Below are 20,062 nucleotides of genomic sequence, written 5' to 3'. Positions count from 1 at the left end.
GATGCTGAAACTGAAGCTCCAATGTTTGGCCACCTGATTTGAAGATCCGACTCATCTGAAAAGACCCTGATGCTGGGAAAGATTGAGGGTAGGAGAAGGGGGCGGCAGAGAATGAGATGGATAGATAGCATCACCAACTCAATGGACATGAGTTTGAGCAAACTCTGAGAGAGACCGAAGGACAAGAAAGTTTGGTGTGCTGCAGTCCGTGGGGTCACAAAGAGTGAGATAACAACTTACTGCCTGAACAACAGCAACAATAGATTATGAAACAGAGTTTAAACGCTTCATGGTTGCCATAGGAGCCTCTTCAGGGTGGTCATTCTTTGCTGGGAGAGGACTCATTCTGATAATCAGTTCGGGAAGGTGAGCTGGCTTATCACTTCTCACTCTTTTGGCTAAGGTCAAGTGCAGAAAGGTGGCCTGGCTGCAGCAAGAGGTTGAGAGATTGGCATTAAGGAGCCAGAGAAGGGCTGAGAGCCGGAGCCCCACTGGAGAGGCAGTGGTGGTGGCTGGAGCTGATGCAGTGAAGATGTGAGAGGAGGGCCCAGGTGATATTCTGGACAGGGAGTGACATATGGGATAGAGGGGCCTGTTAGGGTAAAGGATGAAGACTGACTCCTGGGTTTCAGGCATGAGCATCTGGATGGGTACCATCATGAGATGGGGAAGCCATGGGCAAAACCAACAGATCAAGCAAACATATGCCCATGTGTTCATAGCCACAGGACTCACAGCAGCCAAAAGGTGGGAACAACCCAGGGTCCACAAAACATGAATGAATAAACACAACGTGGCCCATCCACATGATGGGACATACTTTAGCCATTATGATGTGTGAAAGAAGCCAGACCTCCAAGGTCACATGCGTATGATTCCACTGATGTGAAGTGTCCCAGATAGGCAAGTCCATAGAGACAAGATGACACCACCCTTATGGCAGAAAGCAAAGAAGAACTAAAGAGCCTCTTGATGAAAGTGAAAGTGGAGAGTGAAAAAGTTGGCTTAGAGCTCAACATTCAGAAAACGAAGATCATGGCACCCGGTCCCATCACTTCATGGGAAATAAATGCGGAAACAGTGGAAACAGTGTCAAACTTTATTTTGGGGGGCTCCAAAATCACTGCAGATGGTGACTGCAGCCATGAAATTAAAAGATGTTTGCTTCTTGGGAAAAAAGTTATGACCAACCTAGTTCAGTCTAGTCTCTTAGTCATGTCCAACTCTTTGTGACCCCATGAACTACATATTAACCTAGACAGCATATTAAAAAGCAGAGACATTACTTTGCCAACAAAGGTCTGTCTAGTCAAAGCTATGGTTTTTCCAGTAGTCATGTATGGATGTGAGAATTGGAAGGACTGATGCTGAAGCTGAAACTCCAGTACTTGGGCCACATGATGCGAAGAACTGACTCATTTGAAAAGACCCTGATGCTGGGAAAGATTGAAGATGGGAGGAGAAGGGGACGACAGAGGATGAGATGGTTGGATGGCATCACCGACTCAATGGACATGAGTTTGAATAAACTCCAGGAGCTGGTGATGGCCAGGGAGGCCTGGCGTGCTGCAATTCATGGGGTTGCAAATAGTTGGACACAACTGAGCGACTGAACTGAACAGAGCCAGAAAGCAATGAGGGTAATGAGGGAGGAGCTGCTTAATGGACACAGCGGTTTTGTTTTGTTTTTTTTTGTTTTTTTGAGTGAAGAAATGTTTTAGAACTCAATAGAGGAGATGGTTGCAGAGCATTGTGAATGTACTAAGTGCCACTAAACTGTTCACTTTATTTTTTTTCTTATTTATTTATTTTACAATATTGTATTGGTTTTGCCATACATCAACATGAATCCGCCACGGGTGTACATGTGTTCCCCATCCTGAACCCCCGTCCCACTTCCCTCCCAATACCATCCGTCTGGGTCATCCCAGTGCACCAGCCCCGAGCATCCTGTATCATGCATTGAACCTGGACTAGCAATTTGTTTCACATATGATATTATACATGTTTCAATGCTATTCTCCCAAATCATCCCACCCTCTCCCTCTCCCTTAAAATGGTTAGTTTTATGTTATGTGAATTTCATCTCAATTAACAAACATTTTAAAAAAATATATCTGTGCTTGAGCCCAGGATTTCTGAGCTGTAACACATTATGCTTATATAGTGTCCACACTAAATTTGGCATCAATATTGTGACCTCGAGAGCAGAGGACCACCTGGTTGCCTAAGGAGGGGTGAGTTGTCCTAGGTCAGAAACAGAGCAGGTCAAAACTCTCCTACTGATCAGTAGTGGGACTGCGCTTGTGAATAGCCATTGCACTCCAGCCTGCACAATTTAGCATGACCCCACTCTAAGATTAAAAAAAAAACAGATTTTATTTCCTTGAGTTAAATCTGAGATGCCTAGGTATCCAGGGAGTTGTTAGGTAGGTAGTTGCATGTTCACATGTGAGAAAGAAGCAGGGAATGAGCAGTGTCAGCTCTTCCTGTGGAAATTGCTGCTTCCTGATTTCCCCTGGCCCACGCTTTGATGCAGGACAGGGTGGGGGTGAGGGGTCCATGCTCCCACGCAGAGGCCTTTGAGCCACACCCAGCCCACCCCTAGATGCCTGCTCAGGTGGCCGGCTCACCTGTTGAAAACCTGTTTAGAATGCCTCAGTAGAAGTCCTGGGGTCAGGACTTCCCTGGTGGTCCAGTGGCTAAGCTTCCACACTCCCAACGCAGGGGCCTGGGTTTGATCCCTGGTCAGGGAATTGGATCCCACACACAGCCATAAAGATCTCTTGAGCCACAAGTAAGACCTGGTACAGCCAAAACCACAGAAGCCCTGGGATCCTCCTGAGCATTAGCTTGAAGAGCAAGGAGGCATCTCTTCCCCCCACTTATGATGCCCTTGTCATCCATTTGGCTGCTACCCATGTGGGTACCGGGCTGGAAGTCCCCATCTTAAACCTGAACCCTTGTCCTTGGGTGCTCTGTGCTGTGAACTTGCACTTTATTCTTACGGGGTCTTTCCTGTAGCACCTGGTTCCAGCATCTCCATTCCAAGGCAAACCCAGAACACCCCCCACAACTCCCTACATTCTGTGGGTAAGGTGACACCCAGAGGCCCTCCACAGAGCTACCAGGACATTCACAATGTCCATCTGTTTCTCACTCTGTGCTCCTTTCTTGATCGCTGCCCTGGGCCCTGCTCACCAGGTGGGGCTTTCCTGGTGCCTCCCAGCCCTTTGGAATTCCTCTGGAGATGCTCTTCCCACTGAACCAGGTCACCAAAGTGCCACCTGGTTGACCCCAGAAGTGTGGACCCAGCTAGGGTCTCATGTCATAACAGAATAACTATCAGTCGAATCCTGATGACTCTGTGGTGACTAAGAAAGGGTTTTTGCCTTCAGAAAGTTCACAGTCCTTGGGGGCCTGGGGCTTCCTCAACTCTGTTCTTGTAACTTGAGGAATTTCTGTTTTTAACAGGTTTAACAAGGCTTTCATTCAGTTCAGTCGCTCAGTCGTGTCCGACTCTGCGGCCCCATGAATTGCAGCATGCCAGGCCTCCTTGTCCATCACCAACTCCCGGAGTTCACTCAAACTCACGTCCATTGAGTCGGTGATGCCATCCAGCCATCTCATCCCCTGTTGTCCCCTTTTCCTCCTGTCCCCAATCCCTCCCAGCATCAGAATCTTTTCCAATGAGTCAACTCTTCGCACGAGGTGGCCAAAGTACGGAGTTTCAGCTTTAGCATCATTCCTTCCAAAGAATACCCAGGACTGGTTGGATCTCCTTGCAGTCCAAGGGACTCTCAAGAAGGCTTTAGCCACCTTAATACCATCGGCTGGCTGCCTCTTTTACTTGGAACGACAACATTTTGACATTTTTTAATAGCTATCTAGAATTTTCTGTGCACCAGGGATGGAGAGAAGTGCTTTCCCACCATGAGCAGGAGCCACTGCTGTTTTTCTCCACTGGAAAAATAAAAAAGTTGAGACTTAGGGGTTTAAATAGCCTGGCCCAGAGGTTAGCTGATGTGCAGCAGGGTTGGGACTCTGATCCAAGAACTTGTGTCCTTGTCTGAGGTCAGATCTGTGTTCTTACCTGCTCTGCCCTGAGCTGCTTCAGTCCCAGCTCTCATACTCGCCCGGAAGAGGAGTCTTGGGTTCTGGTTGCTGTCCCTCCATCAGTTAGCTGTGTGACCTCGGGAACCTGCCGAATCAGGAGGATGATCCTCAAGATCCTTCTTACTCATATAGGCCCTGGAACTATGGTTGTCCCTTCTTTCTTGTCTATCATCTGCATCAGTGTGAACCAGGCACCCGATGTTTATTTATTCACCCAACCTGTAGTCATGAAGCATCATGCAGAGTGAGGACACAGCAGAAAACAAGAAAGGAAAGAATTATTGTCCTCTGGGTCAGGCTTGTCATAGAGAGTCAGGCAAAAAGCAGATAAATAATTAGAATATATAATATGTCAGGGAGCAGTGAGGCCAATAGAGAAAAATGAAACAGGGAAATGGGGAGGGGAGGTAGTGTGGGAAGTCTATGATTTTAAACAGAGTGGCTGGAAAGCCCTCTCTGGGAAGGTGGCCCTTGAGTGAAGTCCTGAAAGAGGTGAAAGAAAGAGCACTGCAGGCCAAAGGAATAGCAGGTGCAGAGGCCCTGGGGCTGACATGTGCCTGGAGCCATCCAAGACGAGCAAGGAGGTCTCATACAAGGCGCAGGTGAAAGCTAATGAGATTAGCAAGCACCAGGAAATCAGGGCCTAGCATGTGGGGCGGGGTGAGGACTTGAGGATTGGAAATTTGAGCAAAGGAAGTGATATAACCTGACTCATCCTCTAGCAACACAGGAGGCTCTGCCGGCTGTGTTGAGAACTCAGTATGAGGGGCATGGAGAAAGCAGCTAGGAGGTCACTACAGCCATCCTGGTAGGTGCCGATCAGATCACAGCAGTACAAATGGCAAGAGTGATCAGATTCTGGATACATCTTAACATAGAAGAACCAAGACTTTCATTTAAATCTAAGTAGTAAGTAACCAGGTTGATTTTAGATGGATCTATTGGGACTATTTAGATACTTCCCAGAATTGCTAATGTGAGTTTACCCTAAACTTCCTAGGATCTTTCTGGAGAATTATGGGCTGACTATTCATATATAAGATTCCATCTGCCCCAAGATTTTCCATCATCTTCTCAACCACCACCTTCTGTGGGTTGACTAGATGCACAGGCAGTTCTCGGAAGGTTCCTGTGGTTCTGGCAAAGGCAAACACACCCTTTATACCCATCCTCCCTGCTGTGGGAACGTATTGGAGTTTCAGTGATGCGTGGAGGCTTGAGTGAGGTGCTGCTTCTGTAGGCAGGGCCCAGAGAGATGCACCTGTCAAACCTGCTCGTCTGCTGCTGCTGCTGCTCAGGTGAGACTGTAGCTGGTCAGCTATCGCTTCTCGGGGACGACGAAGGCAAGTGTACAGAGTCTACCTCTAGGAGAGCAGGTCAGCATACCCAGGGAGGGTGGGCAGGACAGGCATGGGGTCCAAGAGCTGTTTGTGGGCCAGGGGGGAATGGGAAGGGCTGGCTTCCTCCTTACAAGGCATGGAGGTGTGCCAGGTTTGAGGACAAGAGGAGAAATCAGCTCGTCGCATTTTGTTTGGTTAAATTACTTAAACACCTTCTGGCTGCTAAGTACCACCTAAGACAGTACAGGCCATGCTGGATGAAAGAAGTGTTCTGTTTAGTACTCTTATCTCAGCATCATTGCCCAGGATGAAAGAAAAGGAAGGTTTCTAAGTTCAGGTGTAAAGTAAGACCTTGTCTTCCTTCGTTGCTCAATGGTAAAGAATCCTCCTGCCAATGCAGGAGATGCAGGTTCAATCTTTGGGTCAGGAAGATCCCCAGGAGAAGGAAATGGCAATCCACTCCAGTAGTCTTACCTGGGAAATCCCATGGACAGAGGAACCTGGCAAGCAACAGTCCATGGGGTCATAAAAGAGTTGGACACAACTCAGTGATTAAACAGCAACAACAATAAAATAAGACCAACTGCTTCCTGTTGGCGGTAAGGGCAAAGCCAGACATTTACAATGATGCTTTGGTGCGGGATGTTAGCTGAGGGGTGCAAGGGAGCACCCCATTTGTGTTTGGCGACCTTCTGCCTCACTCACCATGTTTGCGGGTCATCAATTCCCTAACCTACTCCCCCTACTCTGGAGTCCTGCATGTGCCTCTGTGTACGTGGGTATGTGTGTGTACATGTATGTGCTCACTGCTCCTTCTCCCCTACTTCACAGGCAGGCAAAAATCTGTGCCCTGGGCTATGAGAAGAATATTGACATGGGGAAATAGGAGGACCCACATCTTAGAGGCTTAGGGTTCTTATGATTTAAGACTCCCTCTGGAATTACTATAGGGTTAAAAAAGGATTTTATAGAGTTTAAACTCTCCTTAAGGATCTCTGGGCTAAATTTTCTTTACTGTTAGAACTAACCCCTATTTACATTGAGACTAAGTTACCAGGAAGCTCCCACCTTTTAAATTCCCATTTGGGGACCTGTCTTAAGCTGCTTCACTGCATGAAGCAAGGACTAGCATGGCTTCTACTCAATTATATCTACTTATACACACACCCTGGGGTGGTTGACAGGTCCCAGGAGTCAGGAGCAAGTTGCTTGAGGTTTAGAGAGTCCCAGAGAGGTCTCTCTTCAGCTGTCCTGGTAAGGCAGCTTGTTGCTTGAGCCGGCCCTGATTTTCCGAGTTCCCTTTGGTGGAAGTGGGATTCTGTAAACAGACAGACAGTCCTTGGGAGTCCTACAATACTATGGGCATGCAGGGGCAGGAGTGGCAGTTGAGCCAGAAGGCGCTCCCAGGACAGGAGTGTGTCACCCACTATGACCCAGCCTTGGGAAGGCTTCCCAGCGAGTCCCTGTCAACAGGGCATCCATGGAGACCTGGGTATCTGGAGCTCCCAGAGTTTGAGTTGCAATCTGGAGAGGCAACCCCCTGCCCCCAGCCCCAACCCTTGGCGACTATATCATATAATACCAGACAGCACACCAGGGTGTAGTTGGCTAAAAATAGAAGTCAGTATTCCATGAGCCCAAGTTTTTTGGTCACTGTCTCCTTGGAGCTAGCTAATCCAGGCCATTAACTCCAATCAAAGGAGGGCATTTAGGGTCATTGTTCAGGGCTGGTGTATTTATTTCTCATGTTTTTGAACCTTCAGGCTCAGGCTCGATTTATATTAAGACGGATATTTTATAAGAAATTTGTGGGGAAACTCAGGGTTTTATAAATGTGCCCTGCTCTTCTTTATGAAGTGCAGGTTAAGAAATCCTGTTTTGGGGTTAAGAAGCAGTTTCCTTCCCCACTGATGCAGAACTGGGCCAACCAAGTATTCTTTCCCCATGTTCCTGCCTTTTCCAGAAGTTACTTCAGCCAGCGCTTGTCATCCTGGTCTGCTCTCATTCTCTCTGTGCCTGGCACACAAGGGTTGGCTCTTCCTCCTAGAACTGAGGGAAAGCAAAAGAGGGGATGCCTCTGCTGGTCTCTGATCACTGGTCACCTGAACTGTGTCATTTTGAGAGAGAAAGGGGGAGGTGCCATGAATAATCACGTTTAGGCAAGAAGTGTCCCGGGTGCTCTGGGGCTGATGGGCACCTTATCTGTGATAATTTCCTTCTCTATTGGATCAACTGAATTGATAATTTTCTGAAACAATGAGTTTATGGTTTTTATTGAACCTAGGCTCACTCATTCTATAAAGTTTAATCAATTAAAAAAAAACTGATTTCCTAAAATTCTACCACCACAAATAGCATCAGTGAACAGCATTCCAAAATCCACCTGCTCTCTTTCTCTGTCTCTTTCTGTGTTTCTCTGTTTCTATCTCTCTCTTTGTATTTCTCTCTCTCCGTCTTTCTCTCCTACACATTCGAGTACGCGTACATGCGCGTACACACACACACACACCCCCCAAATGAGAGAAAGCTGGACAGATTAGATGGATGGATGAATTAAAATATAGATTGAGGTACTGCTAGAGAGACTGACACATTGACATCATTCCATAAACATGAGACCATGTTACACATTTTTTTAATGTGGACCATTTTTAAAGTGTTTATTGAATTTGCTACAATATTGCTTCTGTTTTATGTTTTGGTTTTTTGGCCATGAGGCATGTGGGATCTTAGCTTCCTGACCAGGAATTGAGCCTGAACCTGTTGCATTAGAAGGCAAAATCCTAACCACTGAACCACCAGGGTAGTCCTCACCTGTTTTAAAAGCAAAATTTTAGCTTTACTTACATTTAAGATTATGGTTGAATTGCTAAATGCAGTATAAACGTTTCCAAGAACCATTACTTCTTTAAAAATTCCCGCTAAAGTTAAGAGATTACGAAAACCATGACAAGGTAGAGACTTTATTTGAAATCTACATGCTTCCGTGGAGATGCGGTTCTGTCGCTGGCAGTCCTGAGCCTCTTGGCACAACTTCATCCATTTTGGGGCTCATCTGATATTCCGACATTTCTCACAACTTTGGGGAGAAACTTGTTTACCTTTCCATTGTTTGTATTTTGTGGCTGCAGGCTTTTTGTTGTTGTTCTTGTTTGTTTGTTTACATTTTTTGACTCATTTTGCAAGGCTCTGGAAGAGAGACTCTGAGTTTCTTCATTCAGCACCTTTCCCGTTTGGACTGGTTCTACGTGTGGAATCTGACCCGGAGCCTTTGCATTGGACACAGTGAGAGCTGCAGCACTCACGAGGTTGTCATCTGAAAAGGCACAAGGGGAACCCCTTGCCTAGGCACCTTGGCACCCATATAACACAGTCCTGGTGGTAGTGGGGTTGACTGAGGGGAACGGGAGGCTGGACTGAGCCAGTGTAGGGGTGGAATGAGGGGGGAGGGGAGCTTCCTAGGTGGTAAAGAATCTGCCAATGCTGCCTAAGCAGGAGATGCAAGAGACACAGCTTTGATCTCTGGGTCAGGAAGATTCCCCGGAGGAGAGCACGGCAACCTGCTCCAGTATTCTTGCCTGGGAAATCCCATGGACAGAGCAGCCTGTTGGGCTACAGTCCATGGGGTCACAATGAGTTGGACATGACTAAAGCGACTAAGCATGCGGATGGAACGGAGGAGGCCGGCAGGAAACAATCGGCCGAGGGCAGAAGCACTCTGCTGTATCGGGGCCTCTGGGGCAGGGGATGGGAGCTTGGCTGGGGGCGCAGGGCTGTTGGGTGACTGCAGGCCCAACCGCCTTTGGCCAAGCACTGGGGCTGGGCACCTGGTATATTATTGCTGCCACACCTCAAAAGGCCAAAAGACCATGGCCTTTTGAGGCAGGGCTGGGAAGGACTGCTCCTGGAATTGATCCTCTGTCCTGGGTCCTTGGGTGGTTGACCAGTTAGAAGCCTGTCCTGGCCCCAAGTCACCAGTCTGGCAGCCATGGAGAAGGTGCATCTCATTTGGCCCTTCATCTCTTGACAAGCCCACCCACCTCTAGGTGCCAAGAAGTGAATGCTTATTCCCCCAGTGACATCTAAAAGAGAACCTCACAGAAGGGCATTGATATCACGAGAATCACTTGGATGAGATAGGAATTTAGGCATAAATTACAGAATGGGGGCCTGGAGACCCCTTGATCATGCAAATCAGGGCCAGCTTCATGGATGTAACCTGTCCCTAGGACCCTGTGCTTGGTCTAATGCTCTGCTGTCACTGTCTAGAACTTCTGGAAACTTTTAAAACTAGGGGCCCATATTTTCATTTTGTACTGGGCACTGTGGATTGCACAGCTGGTCCTGATGCAAGGTAGGTCATCCCGATTTGAAAGGCCACACCAAAGAGATGCAGACTTCCACTGGGTAGAGATCCCAGGAGCTCATGAGCTTTCCATTCAAGTGTGTAGTTGACTGCTTGGACATGGCCGGGCACTCCAGGACTTGAGCCAGTTTCCAAATTCCCTTTGCGCTTATGTGTTAGTTTCCCAAGGCTTCCATAATAAATTACCACATTGCATGGCTTAAAATGACAGAAATGTATTTGCCCTGAGTTCTGAAAACCAGAAATCCAAAATCCAGGCGCCAGGAGGTCCAGACTCCATCTGAAGGTCTCAGGGAGAATCTGCTCGATGCCTTTCTCTGAGCCTCGGGTATTGCTTGCAATCCTTGGTGACCCTTGGCTTCTATGAGCATCGCTTTGATCTCTGCCTTGGTTATCACATGACTTCTTCCTGTAAGTCTGTCTCTGGATCGCTTCTCTTCTGATAAAGTCACTAAGTCATAAGGGATTCAAGGCCCTACCTGAACAAATTTATCTTGATCACATCTGCCATGATTTCCAAATGAAACCACATTCACAGGTACTGGGAGTGAGGACTTCAACATATAAAACTCTGATTCATGGACACAGTTCAACCTATAAAACCCTGAATCCTAAGCATCCATCAACTGTTCCCTGAAGAAACCAGGAATGAACCACCTAAGGGCAGGACTCCTATTCTTGGCTTGCTCCCTCTTCTTCCTCAACCAGTGAGATCCCCATGCCCCTTTCCCACCCACAACTGTCAGCAGATCCCTCCTTCTGAGTACAAGACTAAGGGGAAGGGTGTCAGTGGAGTCTGGCCCCATGATGACAGAGACACACCATGTGACTGTTGCACCTGCGCACTCTCCTTGGTCTCCTAGGGTTCAAAGCTCACTTTCCTTCTACAAGCCTGGTTCCAAGCCCCAAGGAAGCTTTTATAGTTCCTAAGCAAATGGTAGGGATCAAAGATCTGTCGAATTGTTTCCTGGAACAGTTTGCTTTTCTCCCTCCTTGCATTAGTCTTTGGTGCCGAAACTCAGTTTCTGTGCAAGTCATGTGGCTCAAGATAGATATGAGATCATCTTAGCACAGGTTTTCAGGCTTTTCTCGCCCAGCCCTGTCCTGCCGGCACCACACCTGGCCTCAGAGGGACCCGGGATCCCATCCCACCGCAAGGAGTGCCTGCAAAAACGAATTTGAGCAGTTTTTGGTGAGTCCTCGCTAAAGATGGGGCTCCTCGCATGGACTGTAGGGGGATTTCCATGGGGATAGGACCCTCCAGTGACCATCTCCTTGTTTTCTTGGTTTACAAGGGTTGATTTGCTGTAGTTTTCAAGCATTTTTCGTATATAGACCTCTTCAAGAGGTATTTGAGGGATTACCCTGGTGGTCCAGTGGTTAAAACTCTGAGTTTCCAAGCAGGGGGACAGGTTCAATCCCTGGTTGAGAAAATAAGATCCCATGTGTTGTGTGGTACAGCCAAAAGCTTTTTTAAAAATACAGGTACTTGACTCCAGCTGCTCCACCTTGCCATTCCAAGTGAAAAGAACCAAATCATATGAATTCTCAGGTCTGAGAGAAACTCTCCCGCCTGTGCTCAAGGTGACGTACATGGACAGTCACTGTGGCACTGCATGTGTTGGAGAAAAAGGTGAAACAACCTAAGGCCCATCCACTGGAGCACCGACTGTGGTTTCTTAGTGTAATTGAATTCAGTACACAGTTTAAAAATAGATCAAGCTGCACGTATCCATTTGCTAAACCTCAAAAAACAGGCTGAGGGACTTCCTTGGCTATGCAGTGGTTAAGACTTGGGCTATCACTGCCATGGACCCGGATCTGATCTCTGGTGGGGGAACTAAGATCCCACAAGCCACGTGGTATGGCAAAAATAACAAAAAAATAAATAGGCTGAGTGTAGAGCCATGCCCAGTACCACACTGTTTATGGGGTTCCCGGGGACACATGACAAGATGCCCTGTGTAGACACAGTCATATGCGTCACGTGGTCCAGAAGTTACCTGCAAGAAGAGAGCGAGGGACAGGACCTGGAGACACCAGAACTGAGCTGTCTCTAACTGCGTGTCCTTAAAAAGGAGTCCAGGTACAAAGTGTTAAGATGGGTTGAATCTGTGTGACTGGTATATGGATATTTTAAATAATTTGAAGGACTTTTTTTAGGATGCTTAAAACAGGCTGCAGATTAAAAGCATCTTATTTAGATGGATCAGTGGGCTAGTGACTTTGTGCCAGGGCTGGAGGGAGGAGAGGGACTCAGTGGGGGCACACCTGTGGAGGTGACTCATTACAAAGCCAGGGAGCATCTGTGGCTGGCAGTCTGTGCAGGGGGTCCTCTGAGGTCCTCTTAACACAAGGTCTTGTGCTTGGATGTGATTGTGTCTCCCCTTTCCCCAATCACCCTTTCATGAGATATTAACCTCACAGATATACTCTCTGTTTATGTACATCTGTACTTTATATGGGCTTCCCAGGTGGCGCTAGTGTTAAAGAACCTGCCTGCCAAAGCAAGAGACGTAAGAGACCTGGGTTCGATCCCTGGGTCGAAGGTCCCCTGTAGGAGGAAAAGGCAACCCACTCTAGTACACAGAAGAGTAAGAATTTTTGCTTAAGAATCAATTTTTGACCCCTTGAGGGCTCTGTCACACCTATTAAGAATACATGTTCTAGATTCATCTGGTTTGTTTTGTTTTTTCAATGAGACAGATTTTTATTTTATTTTTTATTTATTTGGCTGTACCAGGACTTAGCTGTAGCATGTGGGATCTAGTTCCCTGACCAGGGATTGAACCTGGGCCCCCTGCACTGGGAGCACAGAGTTTTAACGACTGAATCGCCAGGGAAAGCCCCATCCATCTGGTTTGTAATGTCACCCTCATTCAGTACACCCATTCCCCAGGCCAGGGGCAGCTTCCTGAGATTTAAAGGCAAATCCAGTCTCCTGAATCCAAAAGAAACCCCGTTCTGCTTGCTCTGCTCCTGGTTGAGGGACTGACTTGATATCAACAATAAGGATGGACAGCATCCTCCTACTGGTCACAGGACACCTGGGCCAGAGCGAGTGTCATGACCTCTCTGAATTGGTCATTTCCTCCCTACTGCTGACTTGGGGAAGAGGGTTTGGATGGAAAGACCTCCTGGACAGGAAGCTGTGTCTCTCTGACCCCAGCCCTCCGTGGCCACCCTTCCCATCCAGGGTGCTGAGGCCGGGCCATGGCGGAGCTGTGCCGCACGGACTCCTCACTGACCTCCCTGGACGAGGAGGTGCTGTGGGAGATGATGGAGGACCACCGCTGCAGGATTGTACGCAGCATCTGCCCCAGCCGTCTCACCCCCTACCTGCGCCAGGCCAAGGTGCTGGACCAGCTGGACGAGGAGGAGGTGCTGCACAGCCCCAGGTTCAACAACACAGCCATGAGAGTCGGTGAGGACCTGTGTCCCAGCCCACTGCAGAGCCAGCTTGGTGCAGGTGGTGCTGGAAAGGCCTGTGTGAGGGCAGGAAGTGCAGGACCTTGAGGTGACCTGAGGTCAAGTCATGGGACTGGGTTAGTGCCCCAGAAATGCCACCACAGACGACCACAAACTGGGTGGCTTAAAACTGCAGAAACGTCTTCTTTCACACTGTAGAGGCCAAAAGCCTGAAATCAAGGTGTCAGAAGGGCTGAACTCCCTCTGAAGGCTCTAGGGGAGAAAACCTTTGCCTTTTTCTGCTTCTGGTGGCCCCAGTATCCTTGGTTTGTGGCTACATCACTGCAATCTCCGCCTCTATCATCACATGTCCTTCTTTCTGTCTTTTCCTTTTTTGTCTCTTATAAGAATGTTTATGATTGGATTATGGCCTACCTGCATAACTCAGGAGGACCTCCTCTTGAGATCCTTACCTTAATTACATCTGCAAAGCCTTTTCTGAACAAGGTCCCACTGGCAGTTTCCAAGTGAACATAACTTTGGGGGCCACAACTCAACCCAATCCAGATGCCTTTGGAGCTGATTCTGATTGTCTGACTAGCTGTGTTTATTCGTTCAAAAACAGGAAAGCTTCATCATATGAAGTTGTTAGGAGAATGGAATGAGTTACTCTTTATCAGATACTCATCTCAAAGCCTGGGCCTTCAAAAACAGGCAGTAAGTGGTAGCTATCAATGTGATACTATTTGTGCCTGTTGCCTAACGACCATTATAGGGGAGAAATTAATTCAAGCTAATTCAAGCTGAGAGTAATGGGATCTAGGTGGGCTTGGAAGGCCTGAGCCTCTCTAGGACCAGACCCTGGGCACTGCTATTTGCTTCTTCCCTCCCACCTGCTTTGTACATGTGCGTCTGCATGTGTCCACAACACACCTGGGAGAGGTCTGGAGAGCAACGATTATCCTTTTGAGTCTTTTATTCTCAACTCTTAGCACTTGGGTTGTAGCAGTTCCTCAATAAATATCAGCCTGACCCCTTTCGAGTCTTACCACCATCATGGAAGTAGTAAATCGACCCTGGAAAACTGCTTTGACCTCCTGATTCCTAGATGTGCAAGGATGACCGCCACCCCACTGTACTCTGCTTCCTTCATGGGAAGCCCACCCAGTACCTGGCTAGCTAAGACTGTTCTCTCTCCCAAGGGTACTTGCTGGATTTGCTAAAGACTCGAGGCAAGAATGGGGCCGTTGCCTTCCTGGAGAGCCTGAAGTTCCACAACCCTGATGTCTACACCCTAGTCACGGGGCTGCAGCCCAGCGTGGACTTCACAAACTTCAGTGGTAAGATCTGGGGATATAACCAGGGCTGAGGAGGTGTCCTTCCTTGACTGTAGGCTATTCCAAACTGGGCAGACATTCCTGTCCCTGTGCTCCAACCACACCCTCCAGACTGTAGGGCGTGAGGAGACCCCCCCGCCACACACACAGACACTAACCCTAGTGGGGGTGGGTAGGCAGAGCCCATGACCTTGGGTTATAAATGAAAAACTCTGTCCCTAACTATCCAACACCAAGAGCAGACCCCTCACGGGGCATGGATCCTGCATCTGAGAGGCACAGGCAAAGAGGAAGTGTGTCCTTTCTTAGAAAACCTTTACCTTGAGGTGCTTGAGGCAGAAGGAACCAGTTCCTACTCGGTCCTGCCCAGTCCTGCCCAGCTCTGGCTCTTGGGAGGGGCTGACAGCGGGAAAAAGGAGAGGAGCTTCTAAGTAAAGATTTATACCGGCCAGGTGGGAGATGAGGTCTTGTTCATTAACTGAGTCATTTTAGGCTTCCCTGGAGAAGCTGTTGAAAGATTTAGGTATTTGAAGGGGCAGGGCGACATCACTCAAAACTGTGGATAAGAAAGTATTTCAGCCTATTTGTCATCACAGTCCCTATTTATGGGATTCAGGATTCTGTTATACAGATTCATGTTTTTTGTTATGTTTTCCTTAGGATGACATGGGAATGAACATCGAGCAAGGTTCAGCTGATGGTGGCAGGGGATGGGGAGTTAGGTTTAAACAGCTAGGTCCCACAGGGAAGCCAAGAATGAGGACAAAAATCACCTGTCGTGCTATTTATTTAACCGAAATATCGAGTCCTGTCGAGCCTGGAAGCATTTACGGTGACCCACAAATTAGGGTGGGGGCCCTGCTTGAGAGTGTGGGTGCAGGCAGCAAGACCCTGCAGGACGAGGAGCCCCTGGCCTACCTGCCCTGTCCCTCAGGGCTCATGGAGACATCCAAGCTGACCGAGTGCCTGGCTGGGGCCATCGGGAGCCTGCAGGAGGAGCTGAGCCAGGAAAAGGGGCAGAAGGAGGCACTGCTGCGGCAGTGCCAGCAGCTGCAGGAGCGCCTGGACCAGGCCGAGGCCCGCGCTGAGGGCCTGAGTCAGCTGGAGACCGATCACAGCCGCATGAAGCGCGAGGTCAGCGCCCACTTCCACGAGGTGCTGAAGCTGAAGGATGAGATGCTGAGTCTCTCGCTGCACTACAGCAATGCGCTGCAGGAGAAGGAGCTGGCCACCACACGCTGCCGCAGCTTGCAGGAAGAGGTAACAGCTCAGGGTGATCATTCTGACCAGCTGCTCCCCGCTCTGGGCCTTTGCACTTGCTGGCCTATCTCCTGGAACCCCTCTCCCACTCCCTGCAACACCCCTGCAGGAAACTTCTCCACCAGGGTCCCCTCGAATAAGCTACGTGGCCTCAACCACCTTGCCCTGCAATCGCCTGGTCTGTGAAGTGCCCACGATGGGGAGCCCTCCTCCTCATCCTACCTCTGGCAGACTGGCTATTCCGGGAGTGGTGGCTGTTATGGAATAGTGGAACCAGCCAGCCCTGCTCCCCTCCAACTGCATCAGTAACCAAGGGGACTTCTGTTGGCTCCTCCTTTGTCTTTCTCAGCTGGTCCTGGATACAGATGGGAGAACAGGAATGTTACTAGTGAGGCCCCCTCAGACCCCAACAGTCTTTTACTCATATTTCTGTTGGGGATAATTATTGTATCTTCTTATTGATCTACAAGAGTTCTTTATGGAGGATAGTCATTCTTTGTCATTTTGGCATTTGCTTTTAACTATGGCATTGTCTGATTTTAGTTTTCTAAATTTTATTTAGAAAGAATTTTGAATTTACCCAAAAATATACAGATAAAAATACAAATACATCCACATACCTTTTCTTTATTACTGTGCTCTCTCTCTTTCCCTCCCCACGCGTACACACACTTTTTCCTGAACCACTTGAGTTGAATGCATCATGGCCCTTTACCCCCAAACATTTTGATGTATATTTCCTAAAAATAGGAAATTTCTCTTATATAATTGTGGTGCAGTTGTCGACTTCATAAAATTACAGTCATATAATCCTTAAATCTACTGTATGTGTTCCAGTTTTTTTTAATTTAAATTTATTTATTTTAATTAGAGGCTAATTACTTTACAATATTGTATTGGTTTTGCCATACATCAACATGAATCCGCCGCGGGTGTACACGTGTTCCCAATCCTGAACCCCCTTCCCTCCTCGCTCCCCATACCATCCCTCTGGGTCATCCCAGTGCACCAGCCCCAAGCATCCTGTATCCTGCATCGAACCTAGAATGAGGATTCGTTTCTTATATGATATTATACATGTTTCAATGCCATTCTCCCAAAATGTTCCAGTTTTATGTATGTGAAGTCACTCAGTTGTGTCTAACTCTTTGTGACCCCGTGGACTGTAGCCCACCAGGCTCCTCAGTCCATGGAATTCTCCAGGCAAGAATACTGGAGTGGGTTGCCATTTCCTTCTCCAGGGGATCTTCCCAATCCAGGGATCGAACCTGGGTCTCCCACATTGCAGGCAGATGCTTTAACCTCTGAGCAAGTACATTCTTTATGGCATTTTCCCTCCAGTCCAGGATCAGGTATTGTACCAAAATCGCCAAAGTACTCTTACTATTACTCCCTGCAGCTGGTAAGCAATCCGGGGTATGGGAGAGGCGTTTTGCGGCCATCAAGCACCCTAGCTTCATGTTGACACCTTCCCCTGGACTTAGCCTGACCAGTGATTCTTGCCTGAGCACATCTTTACTCTGGTGGCTGCAAAATAATGAGCCCCATCTCCAGTGCTCCCCCTGGTGACCAGTTGGCCCTCAGCATCCTGACCGTGAGAGACAGCCTTTCCTTTCCAAACTTGTGCATCTGTTATTGGCACAGATGCGTGGATTCCTATTTCCAGTAATCTGTAACATGTCATTGTCTTTAGTTTGGTGCTCAAGGTGTCCTAGATTTGGCAGTGGGAACCCCTTCAATATGTTGTGTCCTGGGACATGACATGCCATCGAATTTTCTTAGCACTGACTTTCTTTGCATCATCACAAGATATTCCAGGATCATCTCATACCCACCCCACCTCAGCTCCAAAGTCAACCATTTCTTCAAGGGGCCCCAGTTCCTTTTAGTGACCAAGGTCTGGGCTCTAGGTGTGCTCATTGCTACTGGGGTGTCTTTGCTCCTCAGCTGTTTTAGCAGAGAGGGCTAGGAAACATGCACATAGATACACAGGTATACACACACCTACAGATACGCATAGGCACATGGCATGCAGCCATGCGTAGACACACACATGCACATAGTTTAGAAATAACGAGTTCACACCCAAACCTCTAATTCTGGTAGATCCCCTGGGGTTTCTTCTGGCTGCCCCCCACTTCACCTGACACATTTAGTGGAATGTGGAAAGGTGGAGAAGCAGGACCATGCTGGAGGAGGCGTAGTGGCCATTTATCCCTGGCTGCACTGGCTGTCAGATCCAAGAGCCGATGGCAAGGGCTCCTTTCTCTGTTCCTGGGGGCCCCAGCTCAGTGATTTAACCCCTGCACCTCCCAGTAAGATAAAACTAAAATGCTTTTATCATCCTACAGGGACTATTCTTTAGGTAAAACCCTTTATGGATTTTGAAATCTTGGGAGAGGGACCTTTTTGAGTATGAAAAGCATCATCACTAAGGAGAAAGGCTGAGGACCACACCCTACTCCTAGTCTAGTGGAGAAACAGCAGTGACCTTCTCCCCCTCCTTCTCCTCTCTGGCAGCTGTATCTGATGAAGCAAGAGCTGCAGCGAGAGAAGATGTCTTCTTCCTGTGAGCGGGAATTTCGAGAGCGGTCCCTGAAGATGGCCAGCGACCTGGAGCCTGGAGACGAGGAGCTGAGCCGCCTGAAGGAGGAGAATGAGAGGCTCCGCTCCCTGACCTTCAGCCTGGTGGGTCCTGGTGCCCCCAAGGTTCACTTCCTGCCCTGGTCTCCCCCCAAGGCTCAGCTTCCTTCCCTGGTGGCCAGCAGGTAGTGTCACTGGCCTTGGCCTGTGGCCTCCACACTGTGGGATTTCTGACAGGTGGTTCCACTGAGGTGTAGCTAAGGTCTGGGTGAGATGAAACTTAGTGACTCATCCTCACCACCCCTTCTCACATCCCTCCTTCCTGTTCTTTCCAGACCCCATATGCTGGAAAAATTGAAAGCTATTGTGCTCGTATTGAAAAGTCTTAGCTCGTTTGCTGCTGCTATGTTGTTTTGGAGTAAATGGAGGCTGATTATAATTGATGAGATTAGCTTTAAGGTTGTGGAAGCGGGGAACTTTCTGCCTGCAAAATATTCCGCCATCCTGCTCAGGCAGGCATGGGGGAGTGGGGAACTGTAAGATGCAGAGAAGTTCGTGTTGCCAGCACCCTGAAATTATGCAAATCATCTGCCTCTCCTCTCCGGTCCCTTTTGATCAATAAATATCTATTTTTTGAACTAATCCTTCCACAGACATTCATGGGGTGTGGGTCACCTGGCCTGAACTGTGCCATCGTTCATAAAAGTGAGCGTGAAGAGGGAATGCCTCACCCCTTGAAATTCGCCCTCCTGGAAGCCTCTGCCTTTGGATCTATTGAGGGAGCAGGCTGAAACTGCCTCAAAGAAGGAGGCGCTATACTACCCTCAGAGGCTTTCAGCTTCCTGTACTTTGTCTCCTAGCCACACTCACGTGGAGCTGAAATGCATGTTCCCCATTTTGATTGCTGACCTTACCTTTTTTCCTGCCTGACGTGCAGTAATAAAGCTAAATCCATCCCCACACCAGGACTCGAATCTTCCTGCCTCCTGTCCTGGGGACAAGATGATGGGAATGTTTCCCTGGGGCCTTTGGGGAGGTCAGGGTCCCTGGGCTGACATCTCTTTGTGCCAGGCGGAGAAGGACATTCTGGAGCAGAATCTGGACGAGGCCTTGGAGAGCAGGCAGGAGCTGGTGGACCGCATCCACTCTCTGAGGGAGCGGGCAGTGGCCGCTGAGAGACAGCAAAAGCAGGTGATGCTGCTGGGCTGTGTTTAGGGGCCAGGCTGCCTGGATGAGGAAGCAGATTCTTTAATCCACAGTGAGCGTAAAACCAACTTTGCCCAAGAAATGCATTGGCCTGTTCACTTATTCCTTTGTCAAACTAGACCAGGCACCAACTCAGAATCCAATGCTAAAGGCCACGTCCACTTTATGGAGTGATGAGAAAGTAGGTCAGGCAAACAAGCAATAAAAACACAGAGTGATTTTCAGTGCATGGGGGCCCCAGGGTGAGAGCCAGGGATTCATTTAGTTGCTGTAAAAGGCAAGGGGAGGACGAGAGAAAGGAGACAGTGGAAGAGAATGAGGTGGGCAGAGGGAAAATAGGTATGCCCTTTGGGACATGGAATAAACAAAACACAATTTGACATGCAGGACCCATGCATATTTTGATGATCAAATTAAAATATAATCAACACAGCAACTCTAGATGC

General features: G+C 48.4%; 1 protein-coding gene across 8 annotated transcripts in view; it reads left to right on the top strand.

Annotated features, from left to right (window-relative positions):
• Positions 1-20,062, top strand: part of CARD14 (caspase recruitment domain family member 14) — a 39,059-nt gene that overhangs the window by 4,739 nt on the left and 14,258 nt on the right. For 2 of the 8 annotated variants that reach the window (XM_012186475.5, XM_027974245.3), the window contains exons 1-6: positions 10,742-11,014; positions 13,019-13,246; positions 14,433-14,570; positions 15,502-15,827; positions 18,348-18,515; positions 19,482-19,601. In XM_012186475.5, the coding sequence (XP_012041865.2) occupies positions 13,036-13,246; positions 14,433-14,570; positions 15,502-15,827; positions 18,348-18,515; positions 19,482-19,601 (963 nt within the window). In that variant the 5' untranslated portion in view covers positions 10,742-11,014; positions 13,019-13,035. The other 6 variants (XM_060395803.1, XM_042256788.1, XM_042256789.2 and 3 more) reach the window with 6 other exon arrangements.

This window comes from Ovis aries, chromosome 11, assembly GCF_016772045.2.
Source record: "Ovis aries strain OAR_USU_Benz2616 breed Rambouillet chromosome 11, ARS-UI_Ramb_v3.0, whole genome shotgun sequence".
Classification (NCBI taxonomy): domain Eukaryota; kingdom Metazoa; phylum Chordata; class Mammalia; order Artiodactyla; family Bovidae; genus Ovis; species Ovis aries.
Note: the sequence above shows the minus strand (reverse complement) of the source record. Positions and strands in the feature narration are given on the sequence as shown.